The 15,330-nt window shown below is 56.4% G+C and overlaps 1 protein-coding gene across 4 annotated transcripts in view; it reads left to right on the top strand.

The window, feature by feature from the left end:
* Positions 1–3,138, top strand: part of LOC144950779 (endophilin-A3-like) — a 32,264-nt gene extending 29,126 nt beyond the window's left edge. For all 4 annotated transcript variants that reach the window (XM_078880865.1, XM_078880866.1, XM_078880867.1 and 1 more), the window contains one exon: positions 1,994–3,138. In XM_078880865.1, the coding sequence (XP_078736991.1) occupies positions 1,994–2,190 (197 nt within the window). In that variant the 3' untranslated portion in view covers positions 2,191–3,138. The remainder of the gene's footprint in view (positions 1–1,993) is intronic.
* Positions 3,139–15,330: the final 12,192 nt, after the last annotated feature.

Genomic DNA, 15,330 nt, shown 5'->3' on the forward strand with positions numbered 1-15,330 from the left:
CACGGCCTCCTGCATACCAGGCGAGGTAGTTAACATCTCCTGGCCACCGTGATGATGATGAGAGAGAGACACACACAAACTCCAAATATACAGCAGCAGGCGTCAGGGTCGGGATTGAACCAACGGCCTCCTCCATACCAGGCGAGGTAGTTAACATCTCCTAGCCACCGTGATGATGATGAGAGAGAGACACACACAAACTCCAAATATACAGCAGCAGGCGTCAGGGTCGGGATTGAACCAACGGCCTCCTCCATACCAGGCGAGGTAGTTAACATCTCCTAGCCACCGTGATGATGATGAGAGCGAGACACACACAAACTCCAAATATACAGCAGCAGGCGTCAGGGTTGGGATTGAACCCACGGCCTCCTGTACACCAGGCGAGGTAGTTAACATCTCCTAGCCACCGTGATGATGAGAGAGACACGCAAACTCCAAATATACAGCAGGCGTCAGGGTCGGTATCGTACCCACGACCTCCTGTAGACCAGGTGAGGTAGTTAACATCTCCTAGCCACCGTGATGATGATGAGAGAGAGACACGCAAACTACAAATATACAGCAGCAGGCGTCAGGGTCGGGATTGAACCCACGACCTCCTGCATACCAGGCGAGGTAGTCATCTCCTAACCACCGTGATGATGATGAGAGAGACACACAAACTCCAAATATACAGCAGCAGGCGTCAGGGTCGGGATCGTACCCACGGCCTCCTGTACACCAGGCGAGGTAGTTAACATCTCCTAGCCACCGTGGCGCCCCGAATCACTCCATTTGGGATCACACATCAGCAGCAGCACCACCGCCATCACCCCACAACTACTCAAAACCAAACATTGATAGGACACCCTCCTGAAATAGAGGCCTCGGAGACTCGGTGAGGCTACCCTGGGTAAAGAAATGTAACGATGATAAAAAAAAAACAGAGATTGTAATCGATGTCATGATTGCAATTACAATCACTACTGTAATCAGTATGGCCAGCATCACCATCATAATTTTTCGTCATCTTCCGGTGTCGTTACAGAGATACTTCTGGTTTGACTTGGCCCCATACTCGCTCATGCAGCAACAATCAGAATCAGAATCTGTATTCATCCTGGAAGAATCCGATGAGCTGTAAAGCTCTTTTTCACAGATGTCCACGAAACATTTCGTGTATGTTTTCGTGTTGAGCTCTTTTTTCGCCGTACGTAGCCAGCCTTGCTAATCGGAGGTTCGGTTGGAAGGACAACTAACTTAACACAAAACAAATCACTTCTAGAGAAATTCGTTTGTCAAGCCACACGATTTCAAAGTGCAGCAACAGCTCCCGGTGGTTTCCTCATATCGCTAAGGAAGAGCGTTCCAGACGGCCGCAGAAGCGCATCTGAAAGCGCCGCGCGATGATGCGGCGACCACCGCCTTTGTTCGATGGCCCAGCCAAAAGCCGCTGCTGCTGCAAGGGTGACCACCGGAGTTGTGATCTGGGGTCTTTTCGAGTTGTAACCGAGACCTGGTAACCGGTGCACAGCTCCCAGTGGCTTCCTAATCTCGGAAGGGAGAGCGTTCCAGACGGCTGCAGACACGCGTCTGAGTGAACGATGTGTGAAAGTGAACGATGGAGTGAGTGAGAGTGATCGCTGGCGTGGGAGTGAACGATGGATTGAGAGTGAACGATGGCGTGAGTGAACAATAGAGTGAGAGTGAACGATGCAGTGAGCGTGAACGATGATTGTGAGTGAACGATGCAGTGAGAGTGAACGATGATTGTGAGTGAACGATGCAGTGAGAGTGAATGCTGGCGTGGGAGTGAACGATGAGAGTGAGGGTGAACGATGGCGTGAGTGAACGATGAGAGTGAGAGTGAACGATGAGAGTGAGTGAACGATGCAGTGAGCGTGAACAATGATTGTGAGTGAACGATGGAGTGAGAGTGAATGACGGGCAAGTCTCTCACCCCCCCCCCACGCTCTCCTGCTACCCCCCCTGCCCCCCCCCCCCCGCGTAGCCCCCCCAGAGGGGCCGTGCTGCAGGGCGCTGTACGACTTTGACGCGGAGAACGAGGGCGAGCTGGCGTTCCGCGAGGGCGACGTCGTCTCCCTCGTGTCGCAGGTGGACGACAACTGGTTCGAGGGCGCCATCGACGGGCGCCCGGGATTCTTCCCGGTCAACTACGTCGAGGTGCTGGTGCCGCTGGCGCCCTGAGGGCCGCCGTGCGGGCACCGGCAGAGGTGGTGGGGGTGGTGGCAGAGGTTGCAAACGGGTTTTGATTCCTTACCCGTACCCGGCCGCACCAGGGTCACAAACGGCTACCCGTACCCGGCCGGGTACGGGTAGCCGTTCCCTACCCGAAATGAGTGACAAACGGTGACTCACCAGTGACTCACGGACCACCCGTACCCGTACCCGGCCGCACCAGGGTCGCAAACGGGCACCTGTTACCGGCCGGGTACGGGTAGCCGGGTATCGGGTAGGGTACGGGTATCGGGTACCCGGTTGCGACCTCTGGGTGGTGGTGGTGGGGGGGGGGCTGTGGGACTGCTGCCACCGCCGGTGATTCAATTAATGAAATCGAATTTCGAGGTTCGTTTTTTCGTTCTTAAATTCATTCCCGATTATTTTCATTCCCAGCGTCGTGGCGATTGCACGGCGCCGCCAGCAGCGGCGGCGGTGGTGACGGTGGTCGTGGCGGTGGCCGCTGCCGCCGCCTTCAGGGGTCACCCGCGCGAAACCGATTGCCTCTGCGGGCGGTGCGCCACGGGTCAGAGGGGGTGGGGGGGGCGGTCCCCGTCGACGACGCTCGTGCACGAGAGTTGGTCGAGCGCGGCCGCCGTCACGTGATCCACCGCGCGCCCCAACTCCTCACGTGGTGTTGGCGGTGGTCGTGGCGGTGGCGGTGGTGCATCTCTCTGCGGGGAGCGGCAGCGTGGCGCTGCGCTACAAACCGGGCGGGCCGAGTTCGACTCCCGCTCACGGTCGGGGAGTATTACCTGAATCGGTCCTGGGCCTCCTCTAGGTCGATTCGGCCTCAAATGAGTACCCGGTGCGGTGCGTAAACATCGCCACTGGGGAGACAAAGGCGGCCGGGCGTGGTGCTTGCCACCCCTCCTCGTATGCCATGCCGGCCTTCACGGGGGATCTTTGTCTTTGGTGCGTCTCTTTGGGGGGGAATGGGGGTGGGAAACTGGGTCATGGGATAAGGGGATAGTTGATTAGGGGGCGGGAGGGGGGGGGCTAACGTCTGCGCTGGATCGCAGAACCCACCTCAGGGGGGCGGGGAACTCCCTGCTAGGGGGAGTGGGGGGGGGGGGCTGGGGGTGGGAGGGGGAGTGGGGGGGGCTGGGCGTGGGAAGGGGAAATGGGGGGGGGCTGGGAGGGGGGCTGGGAGTGGGGGGGGGCTGGGGGTGGGAGGGGGAGTGGGGTGGGGGCTGGGGACTGGGAGGGGGGGCTGGGGGCGGGAGGGGGGGCTGGGGGCGGGAGGGGGGGCTGGGGGTGCTGGGTTTGCTCCGCGTCGCGTGTGGCCCACGCCTCAGGTCGCCGTGTGGGTACGGGGAGGGCGACAACACGACGGGGGGGGCTTGTTGGGGGGGGGTTATTGGGGGGGGGGCTAACGGGAGGGGTTCTATCGAGGTCCCCCACGCTCCCCTTCTCCCCTGTGGGCCTTGGTGCCTCTCGATTGTTGGTGGGGGGGTAAGGGGGTGATTGGAGGAGGGGGGAAAGGGGGTGATTGGAGGGGGGGGTAAGGGGGTGGATTGGAGGGGGGGGGGGTAAGGGGGTGATTGGAGGAGGGGGTGAGGGGGTGATTGGAGGGGGGGGGTAAGGAGGTGATTGGAGGGGGGGGGGGGGTAAGGGGGTGATTGGAGGAGGGTGGTAAGGGAGTGATTGGAGGGGGGGGGTAAGGGGGTGATTGGAGGAGGGGGGTAAGGGGGTGATTGCAGGGGGGGGGGTGAGGGGGTGATTGGAGGAGGGGGGTAAGGGGGTGATTGGAGGAGGGGGGAAAGGGGGTGATTGGAGGGGGGGGGGTAAGGGGGTGATTGGAGGGGGGGGGGAGAGGGGGTGATTGGAGGGGGGGGGGGTAAGGGGGTGATTGGAGGAGGGGGTGAGGGGGTGATTGGAGGGGGGGGGGTAAGGAGGTGATTGGAGGGGGAGGGGGGGGTCCCCCTAGCGGTCTGCACAGTGAGCCATGAATCACAATCCCCGCGTTTCACCGGTCGAGTCAGCGAGGCCTTCGGACACTCATGGGGCCATGCGTTGGGCCAAGGTCCCTGCGCGGTTGGGGGGGGGGGGGGCGAGAGGGGTTTGCGGGGGGGGGGGGTTTGCGGGGGGGGGGGTTTGCGGGGGGGGGGGGTTGCGGGGGGGGGGGTTTGCGGGGGGGGGGCTTGGGGGAATGGGCTCCACCCCCGCCCCCCACCCCCGCGTAGGAGCTGGAACAAAAATTGACCTTTGGTTGACGCCGGCGTTCGCGACGTGGGGAGGAGGTTGGTCGCCCAGGGTGAGCACGTGACACGGCTGCGTCATTAGCAATGCAGACACACGGGGGCGCTCTCGCCCAGCCCGGGGGTGGGGGGGATGGGAGGCGAAGGGTTTGGTGGGTCGCCAAGTGATTGGCGCACCCCTCGAGTTCGTCCTCCACGCGGCGATCGTCGGCCACTCAGTACGGTTACGTGGCGTGTACACGTGGCACCTATACACACACACACGCGTGCGCTAGCAAGTAGGATTATTAGCCTATGACCGGGGTTGAACCGGGACGTGGTGTGCTCAGTGGGTGGGTGGGTGGAGGGGGGCATCAGTGCCATGTTCGCCCCCCCCACCACCATCCCCTGCAACACCCACGCGCTGTCAAGTTCTTCCTTTGTAACTTTTACGCAACAAACATCTCTCGCATTTATTACGCGCGCGTCGGCGTGTTCTTTTTTACGAACACGAAACCAAAATTATTTTGTTGTCCTCGTCGTCTTTGCTGCCGCGCGCTGTGTTCGTTGTCGCGGTGGGGGGGGGGGGGTCCCATGACCACTTTAAACGTTAGGAGTGGGGGGGGGGTATGGGAGGGGAGCGGTGGTGCAGCGGTTAGCGCGCTGCGCGACAAAACCGGCGACTCGGGTGCAATTTCCCCGCCCGCGGCCAACACCGGCGACGATTATCTGAATCAGTCCTGGGTCTCCCCTAGGTCGACTCGGCCTCAAATGAGTAACCTGGTGCGATGTGAGCATCGCCACGAGGGAGACAAAGGCGGCCGGGCGCGGTGTTTGGCCACCCTCCCCCTCGTGTGCCGTGCCGGCACCTTCATAGGTGCTCGCTAACAGCACTTGCCCCAAAAGTCTGTTAAGGCTACATGGGGGATATTTGTTGTTTGGGAGGGCGGGTGGTCACGCTAAATCACGACCTATCGAGTCAGGTCATGGGAGGGGGTGGGTTTGGTGGGGGGGGGGCTCCAGGTGTCTTGTATCGCACCCACAGAACAAGTCTCGTGTACCCGCCTTGTCGTTCTCGGGTTTGTAACGGGGGGGGGGGGGGGGGGGCGCGTGGAGACGGTTTTTACACCCCCACCTATGTTCGGTTCTGCAAAACAACGACCGTGAAGCTGACCATGAGCTGTGTTTGCGTGTCTGTATCTCACACCCCTTGCAACCACCCCACCGCTTTTCTCGAGTAGAGACTCGGACGAATCTCAACCGATACTATTCATAAAGTGTTGGGTTCGAGATGGCGTATAGGTTACCGTGTCGTCGAAAAACCCAGTCGGGTTTCGTCACGTGAACGAAGCGTCAATTGGTTTACACAGGTGTTGGAGTAGACCCACAGCATTTACAATGTGGAGTCTTGCGACGTTTCGCTGGCGATTCTGACCCGCTGAATCTTCAGGTTGATTGGTGGAATTGTCTTCCCCTTTTCTGGTCTTGAGTAAGGCGAGCTCAGTCCTTAGAGTGTTGAGGAAGGCGACGTTCGGCCTATTTATTTGTCACGAGCGTTTTGGCTTTCGTGCGGCCACGAACCGAGAGAAAACCCCAACACGCACGAGACAATAACGTCAGCGCGCTCTGCAGAGATGGACCCAAGTCCCCCCCCCCCCTCCTGACCATCTCACTTAAAATGATGGGTCACCAAGCACTCTTTTATGCCCCCACTGAGCGGTACGCATCTCCATGGTGGTGGGGGTGGCAGGGGCCGTAGTCAATGGGAATTCCACATTTCCTAATGAAATGAATAAGAACGCCACAAACACCCACTAACACTGATTTTATAGCCACGGCGTAGTTTCTCAAAATAGTTCACTGGGTCACTGGTAGTCGGGCGACTGCTATTGGCGAGTGTTACTGGTAGGAACCTCCTGGTTACACCAGCCCACAGGGGATTATTGTGTCCGTCGTGCAGGGAGGGGCTGGGTTGGGAGGGTGGGGAGGGGCTGGGTGGGGCTGGTCACCCCGTGGTGCCCTTATAAAACTCAACGTTTAACCTACTCACGCCGGCTTGTGCCTGCCCTCAGTCGTCCATATTTGCGGAATACACCACGCCGCCGTTGACCCTGGCCATTGACCGAGCAACCCAACGTTCCTACCAGCTCCCTCCGCAGGAATGTGTTATACTGGGGGATGTGGAACTATTTGACAATCGCACCAACCCAGACAGACCTGGCTTAAATTTAAGCCCAGCTTATTACAGAAACCAGGTGGTGGGTTCCGACGTTCCGGGCATCGACCCTAGACGAGCAAAGTTAGCGCTGCTTAACCGAGGAATTAAAATATTTAATCTTAATACTTTATTTTTATTTTACCAGGTATAGGCGCTCCCAAGCTATGTAGCTCTTTTACAGAAGCGACCTGGCCACATGACAGCTCAACAAAGTGGCTCGTCATGTGGACATATATAGCAGCCAAATTACTCTAAACGCGTGATGTTGATTCTAAGTAGGAGGGGGGCAAAAAAAAGGACCCGTGAGAAAAAAACCCAACGCGACCAAAAGGCACGCAAACTCCAAATATACAGCAGACGCCAGGATTGAACCCACGACCACCTGCATACCAGGCGAGGTAGTTAACATCTCCACGCCACCCCCGAGATGTTAGCCCAGAGCCGCGTTGTAACGACGGGTGGGGTGGGAGAAGTTTAAAACTTCGCCCGCGGGCAGCGTTCCCGTCCATGCGATTTTTTTTTTTTGCGCCACTACCGCGGGTTTGCAAATCCTCGCACCGCACGACGGCGCGACCTTGGCCAAGAACTCGCCCGCAGACGTCCAGAACGTGCGGTGGATTGGAGCACGCCACCTCGGGAGAACACGCACGCGAAAGAGCGGGTACGAGAGCACGTACAACCACAGCACGTACAACCACAACCTTTTTACTCCCAAAATTATTTTTTATTTGATCAATACCCACATCGGCTACGGATTGAGAATCTCACTACAACACTTCAACAAAACAATCAAACCACACCAACCCCTTTAGCGAAAACAAATCAGAGTAAAACCCCTCCCCCCCTCCCTTATTGCTGGTCGTAAAAACCAAACGCAACCCTCCCTCCTCGATGCGATTGGGGGCAGTCGCCCGGAGGGGTGGTCGAGTGGCAATGATGGAGAGGGGGGGGTCCACTTAAGGGGTACAATTACAAAGGAGATTTAACATCCGAGGGAGGGGGGGTACTTTAGGGGGATGGTCACACTGGGGACGGGGCAGAAGCTGGGGCCTAACCACGGGTGAGAGCTGGCTCGAGGGATGACATCCTTCTGCGGTCCATGTGGCCTCACGCGGACGGACTCCCTGGCTCTTGTGCATGTCCAAGTCAAACACGACGATCAAACTCGAGACCGCTCAACCGCAGAAGAATTCAGCCACTTGCCGCGATATTTTTTTTGTAACTCTTCACCTTAACAAAAAGACCCCAGGTTTGGTCTTCTACCCCCCCCCCAGCACTGCAAAATTTTAGGGGACTTAAAACTTTAAAACTTCAAAAAACGACGTTAAAAACTAATACCCACCCACCCCACCCTCGTAAATCGGAGACAAATCCACGACGCTGCTGGTGCAACAAAAAAGGTCGCCTTGCTGCGATGGGCGTCTGGTGTCAATTGGACGATCCGATTACAAGGGGGCTATAACTTCTTAACTTACAGGGGGGAAAGGGGGAGACTTAACACCCAACGGGGATCTAACAGAACTTCACGCTGGGAATAAGAGGCAGAAGATAGGGCTTCCACGGGGGGAGCTGGCTCTCATTGATGGACCTGGATCTTGTGCAGTCCATCTGATCTCATCGATGTATCTAGCCGTTGGTGCAGTCCATCCGGATCTCATCGAGGGACCTGGATCTTGTACAGTCCCCATCTGGATCTCAGCGATGGACTTCGTACAGTCCATCTGAATCTCACCGATGTACCTGGCCGTTGGTGCAGTCCATATGGATATCGTTGATGGACCTGGATCTCGTGGAGTCCACTTCAACATGACGAGCAAACTTGGAGGCCGCTCGAGCACCCCCACCTGCCGATTTACTTAACTTCAAGGGCCCAAATGTAGTCTACCAAATCCTCACAGCGCCACACAATCACAGACTTGAGAATCGTATTATAAACTTTTCAAAAACGACATTAAAAACTAAACCCACCACCCCCATCCTCGCAAATCAGATGAAAACCCAACGACGCCGCTAGTTTAAAAAAAAACGCCTCGTGATGGAATTGGGCGCATGCGCCAGGGGTCTGGTTTCAATAGGCAACCCGATTACAAGGAGGCTTTAGCTTCTTAACTTACAGGGAGGGCGAGGGGGGACGGGAGACATGACGGAATGTCACACTGGGGAGGAGGAGAGGCAGAAGATGGGGCTTCCACGGGGGGAGCTGGATCTCACCGATGGACCTGGCTTATGCAGTCCATTTAGATATCTGATGGACCTGGATCTTGGTGCAGTCCAATTCAACAAGATGAGCACACTTGAGACCGCTCGACCCCCCCCCCCCCACCTGCCGATTTAATTACTCATTCAAGGGCCCAAAGTTTATCTACCAAACCTCCACCCCACCCCGCCTCTCCACGGTTTACAGACTTGAGAATTGGATTAAAACTTATAAAATTACGTTTAAAACGAAAACCCACCACCACACCATAAAAAAAGAATCGGATAAAACCCAATGTTGGTAGTTCTTAAAAACGGGAACCCAGCCCCGCAACGCGATTGGGCTGCAAGCGACTGGGTTGTTCTTCAATGGATCATCCGATTTAAAAAAAAGGAGCCTTAACGTACAGGGAAAGGGGGGACCTAACACCCAAGGTGGATCTACGGGAATGTCACTCAAGGGGACTTCATTTCTGGGGAATGTTACGGGGGGGGGGGGGGGGAGGATACAGCAGTGCACGGTGGGGCCTGGCACTTGGATGACTGGGCCCGTCTCGAAAAAATAAAGGGGCCTATGCTCCCAAGACGGTTTTCTCCATCATCAATGACCAGATGCCACCCACCGCGTCCCCGCCCAGCTTCCTCTGGGAGTCTAGGAGATCAGCTCCAGCACCTCCTCGACGTGGGCCTGGCACACCGAGCACCGCGGGTTCTCCTGGCGCGCCAAACTGGCCGCGCAGCTGGCGCAGAACATCTCGTGGCCGCATGGCACCAGCGTGGCCGCCAGAGAGTCCTCATTGTCGTCGCAAATCTGGCACTCGCGCGCCACCCATCGGGGCAGCAGCCGCCCCACGCGGAATTCCTCCACCTCGCATTCCTCCACCGCTGCCTGCGCCTCCGCCTCCACCACATAGCGCTGCTGCATGAACGACCACGGAATGACCGACTCGAAGGTGATCCAGTGGAGCGTCGGATCGTGGCGCTGCAGCACACGAAGCCGTCGGGAGCCCTCCTGGGACCACCAAGGGTCAGACGGGCATTCGACCTGTGGGTTCCACAGTTGTTGCACAGTCAAGGTGGACTCGAAGGCCAGCTGCGGCGGGGCGACGAGGGTATTGCCCTCCATATCCTCGATCTCCTTCAGCAGCGGTTGTTTCTGCTGTTGCTGCTGCAGTGGCTGTTGCTGCATGTTCTCACCGCCGCCGCCACTGTGGTTGTCATCGTCGTCATAGGCCACTTTGTTCCTCTTGTCCAAGTAACACGTGGCCTCCACCTGGATGAGGTTCTGGGCTCGGACCACATCGTTAGTCAGGCCCATGACGAAAAACACCGGTAAGTCGTTGCGGTTCGGTGAAAGGATGTGGGTGCCGGTGAGGCGCTGGATGCGTTGCATCCTGGCGCCGCGTGACCCTACCACGTGGGCAACGGATTCGTGTGGCACCGCCACCGCCACCACCACAGTGCCGCCAGACTGCACCGCACAGGGAGAGGATGCGGCGGCCGATGGCGGCGTCGCCGCTGCCGCCGGCTCGGTCACCCAACGGATCACCTTCTCCCAGTTGGTAATGCACGCCCAATCGCCAAAATTCGCCCAGGGGCTCATTGCCGCCCAGTCAGCCACCGCCGCACTCCGCCGGGCCGCCGCCGCCCGCCTGGCAGCCGCCGCCGCCCGCCTGGCCTCCACCGCCCACGTGCTCTCCACGGCCCGCACGGACCCCATGCCCCCCACGGCCCCCATCATCTGCTGCTCGGCCCCCATTATCATCAGTATCTGCTGGACGGTCCCCATCAGTATCTGCTGGACGGTCCCCATCAGCGTCTGCTGGACGGCCCCCATCATCGTCTGCTGCTCTGCCCCCATCATCGTCTGCTGCTCAGCACCCATCATCATCTGCTGGACGGCCCCCATCATCATCTGCTGCTGCTCGGCCCCCAACATCATCTGCTGCTGCTCGTCCCCCATCTGCATTGCCCATATCTGCTGCATGGGCCCCACCTGGTCAGCCCCCATCTGCATGGCCCCCACCTGGTCAGCCCCCACCTGGTCAGCCCCCACCTGGTCAGCCCCCACCTGGTCAGCCCCCACCTGGTCAGCCCCCACCTGGTCAGCCCCCACCTGGTCAGCCCCCACCTGGTCAGCCCCCACCTGCGTGGCCCCCACCTGCGTGGCCCCCACCTGCGTGGCCCCCACCTGCGTGGCCCCCACCTGCGTGGCCCCCACCTGCGTGGCCCCCACCTGCGTGGCCCCCACCTGCGTGGCCCCCACCTGCGTGGCCCCCACCTGCGTGGCCCCCACCTGCGTGGCCCCCACCTGCGTGGCCCCCACCTGCGTGGCCCCCACCTGCGTGGCCCCCACCTGCGTGGCCCCCACCTGCGTGGCCCCCACCTGCGTGGCCCCCACCTGCGTGGCCCCCACCTGCGTGGCCCCCACCTGCGTGGCCCCCACCTGCGTGGCCCCCACCTGCGTGGCCCCCACCTGCGTGGCCCCCACCTGCGTGGCCCCCACCTGCGTGGCCCCCACCTGCGTGGCCCCCACCTGCGTGGCCCCCATCTGGCCGGCCCCCATCTGGCCGGCCCCCATCTGCATGGCCCCCATCTGCATGGCCCCCATCTGCATGGCCCCCATCTGCATGGCCCCCATCTGCATGGCCCCCATCTGGCCGGCCCCCATCTGGCTGGCCCCCATCTGCATGGCCCCCATCTGCATGGCCCCCATCTGCATGGCCCCCATCTGCATGGCCCCCATCTGCATGGCCCCCATCTGCATGGCCCCCATCTGCATGGCCCCCATCTGCATGGCCCCCATCTGCATGGCCCCCATCTGGTTGGCCCCCATCTGCATGGCTCCCATCTGGTTGGCCCCCATCTGCATGGCTCCCATCTGGTTGGCCCCCATCTGCATGGCTCCCATCTGGTTGACCCCCATCTGCATGGCCCCCATCTGGTTGACCCCCATCTGGTTGGCCCCCATCTGCATGGCCCCCACCCGCTTTGTCGCCACGGCCCCCACCCGGTTTGTCCCCACGACCCCCACCCGGTTTGTCCCCACCCAATTGGTCCCCATCTGCTCTTCCTCCATGGACACCATCTGGCCGGCCACCAACATCCGGCCGCTCTCCCTCTCGGCCCCCACCTCCCGCAAGGCCAGCACCACCATCGAGGGGCCCTCCTCTTGGCCCGCGCGGCCCCGAGCACGGCGTTCCACCACGGCCTCCATCTGGTCCCACACGGACTCCACGCCCCGGCAGCGGCCGGTCACCACGAACACAGACTCGATTCTGCTGGTCGGCGTGCCGATGTAGGTGTTGGTGCGATCGCACAGGGCCTGAATATTGATGCCTGTGAGCAGGGGGAGGGCAACCGTGGGGGGATTGTCACTACTACACCAGCAGCATCCCACCGTTACCATGACCACCACCTTGTCAGTCACCATGACAACTCACCCATCAATAACTGTGACGGTTACCCGCCCCGCCCACCATCATTACCCAACACCACGACACATCAGTCGCCAGTGACGTCACTACAGTCATTCATCGTTGGCTACACCCCCGCAGTGGCTCGTGACGACAAGCCCGCGACAACCCTCCCACTCCGCTCCTCTACATACGAAGGCATTTCATCGGCCAATGGATTAGTTTGTGCATGGGAGGCAATCGGAACACGGGGGGTGGGGGGGGCGGGTTGGAAATGCTACGCGTGCGAGGGGGAAAACACTCCATCCCGTACAGGATGGGACAGATGGAGACCGCACTTTGCTGCTGCTGTAACCGCCTTGGCCTGGCCGAGCCAGCGGGTTTGTCTCCTCCATGACGGGGTAATGGAGGAAGTCTTCTTGGTTCTTTCAATAAAGTCACGTAGAAGGGAAATAATAAAATAATAAAAATAAAACAATAAAATAAAATTCTCACGACGTTTCGGACACAACGCAAGCAGCCATCCTCAGGTGAAGAACAGGGCTGTCGGAAAGACAGCGTCCTAATGAACACCACCAAGCTTGGCAGCGTATATTTAAGCTGGGTTAGAGGAGGAGAGCGCCTTGACAAAGGACTTTACATACAGGAATTTAGCATATTTATGGAAAATGCAGATATGGGATTAGTCACTACTTGTGGAATGTGTAGGAGGTGGGGAGGTCTCAAAGTCATATTATGCTCGTGTATTATGTAGGATTAGTAGTCATAAAGGGAGGAAGTAGGATTAGCAGTAATAGAGGGTGGGAAATTTTAATAGTAAGGAGCTGCAGCAGCCAAACCAGCACGTAAAAAAATCTAAAATATAAACTACATCCAATATCATCAATATACTCTCCAATAAGCCGAGCTACTAACAGCAAGTTATACATTACACTATGTAGCAAAAAAATATAATATGCCTCCAGCTAAAGTTTTTTCTTACACCACACGGATATACCCCGTACTATACACTGCCATAGACAAACCCAACATTAAATTATACACTGCGTTACTATACACCACCCTATACCTTAGACCAGACATAGGAAAAGCACGGCCCGCGGGGCGTATACGGCCCGTTGGGCTTTTTAATCCGGCCCGCCGAACTTGTCCAAATATTATTATTAAATGTTATCTTCCACCTGTAATGCCCCCATTTCCCCATTAGATGGCACACTGTGTAATTCAACAAAACAAACAAAACTTAACTCAGAGTTCTCTCCGAATTTCACGAGTCCGTTCTAGACCCCACAGTTTTTTTTATAGAGTTTTAAGCACAGAAAACATAAATAAAGTTTGAAAAATCATTAATTATACAAACTTTTCAATAATTTCTTTCTTCACTTCGATTAAAATTTTCTTTAAAAACTTCTTCTCACCAACATTACCACTCATTACCACTTTCTCCAAAGGCAAGTTTGTAAAAGAATACATGGTACAGACAGCAGACATCTTGTGTCCGGAGATCAAAAGCAAATTTGAAAAAGTCAGCTTATCACACAGGACTGTGACTCGCCGTGTGGAACTGATTGATAAAAATATAGCCAGTCAATTAAACAAAAAGTCTGATTCCTTTGAATTATATTCACTAGCACTGGATGAAAGTACGGACGTAAAATACACTGCTCAGCTCCTCATTTTTATCCGAGGCATTGACGACAGTTTTGCGATAACAGGAGTTTTTGATCATGGAGTCCCTGAAAGGAACAATGCGGGGAGAGGACTTATATAACCAGGTATCTGCTGTCATCGAAAGAACGATGCTACCTCGGAGTAAACTTGTCAATGTTACAACGGATGGATCGCCAAATTTAACTGGAAAAAATGTTGGGCTGCTGAAAAGAATCCAGGATAAAGTGAAAGAGGGAAAACCCTGTCCAGGATCTTATTTTCCTTCACTGCATCATCCATCAGGAATCCCTGTGTAAATCTGTATTGCAGCTTAATCATGTCGTGAATCCAGTCGTAACACTTGTGAACGTTATACGAGCAAGGGGACTTCAGCACCGTCGTTTATTACGTTCCTGGAGGAAACTGATGCGGATCATCAGGACTTGCTGTACCACTCTCGTGTCCGCTGGTTAAGTTTGGGGAAAGTGTTACAATGCGTGTGGGAGCTGAAAGAGGACATCGCATTTTTGGAGTTGATGGGGAAATCTGACGAATTCCCTGAGCCAAGCGACAAGAACTGGCTTAGTGACTTTGCGTTTGCTGTGGACATATTTTCACACATAAATGAGCCGAATGTGAAACTGCAGGGGAAAGATCAGTTTGTTTACGACATGTACAAACATGTGCAAGCCTTCAAATCCAAGCTCACTTTGTTCTCCGGACAAATTGCGAACAAATCTTTCGCTCATTTCCCCACACTTGCCATGCAGGAAGAGGCACCGCGAAACGCAAAAAAATACAGCAAATCGCTTGAGGACCTGCACGGAGAATTCTGCCGTAGGTTCTCTGATTTCGAAAACATTGAACAGTCACTTCAGCTGGTGTCCTGTCCCCTGTCACAAGACCCTGAAACAGCACCACAGGAGCTGCAGTTGGAACTGATAGATCTTCAGTCTGACTCCGTCCTAAAGGAGAAGTTCAACTCTGTTAAACCGAATGACTTTTATGCTTCACTTAACAGAGCCACGTTTACAAACCTCCGGAGGACTGCACAGAAGATACTGACTTTGTTTGGCTCGACTTGTGTGAGCAGACAATCAGCGTCATGAACGCCAACAAAGCCCGTCACATATCAAAGTTAACGGAACAGCACCTGAGATCTATCCTGAGAATTGCCACAACCAAAATAACTCCAGACTTGGATGCACTGGCAAAAATGGGAGATCAACAACACTCATCTTCTTGGTTCTTTCGGTAAAGTCACGTAGAAGGGAAGTAAGACCTGTTCTCCACCTGAAGACAGCTGCTTGCGTTGTGGCCGAAACGTCGTGAGAATTATTTTGTTATGTTTTATTTTTATTACTTTATTACTTCCCTTCTACGTGACTTTACCGAAAGAACCAAGAAGATGAATCCCTGCAATCACGAAAGCTTTAAATCGAAAATCAAC

Source organism: Lampetra fluviatilis, chromosome 59 (genome assembly GCF_964198595.1).
Source record: "Lampetra fluviatilis chromosome 59, kcLamFluv1.1, whole genome shotgun sequence".
Lineage (NCBI taxonomy): Eukaryota > Metazoa > Chordata > Hyperoartia > Petromyzontiformes > Petromyzontidae > Lampetra > Lampetra fluviatilis.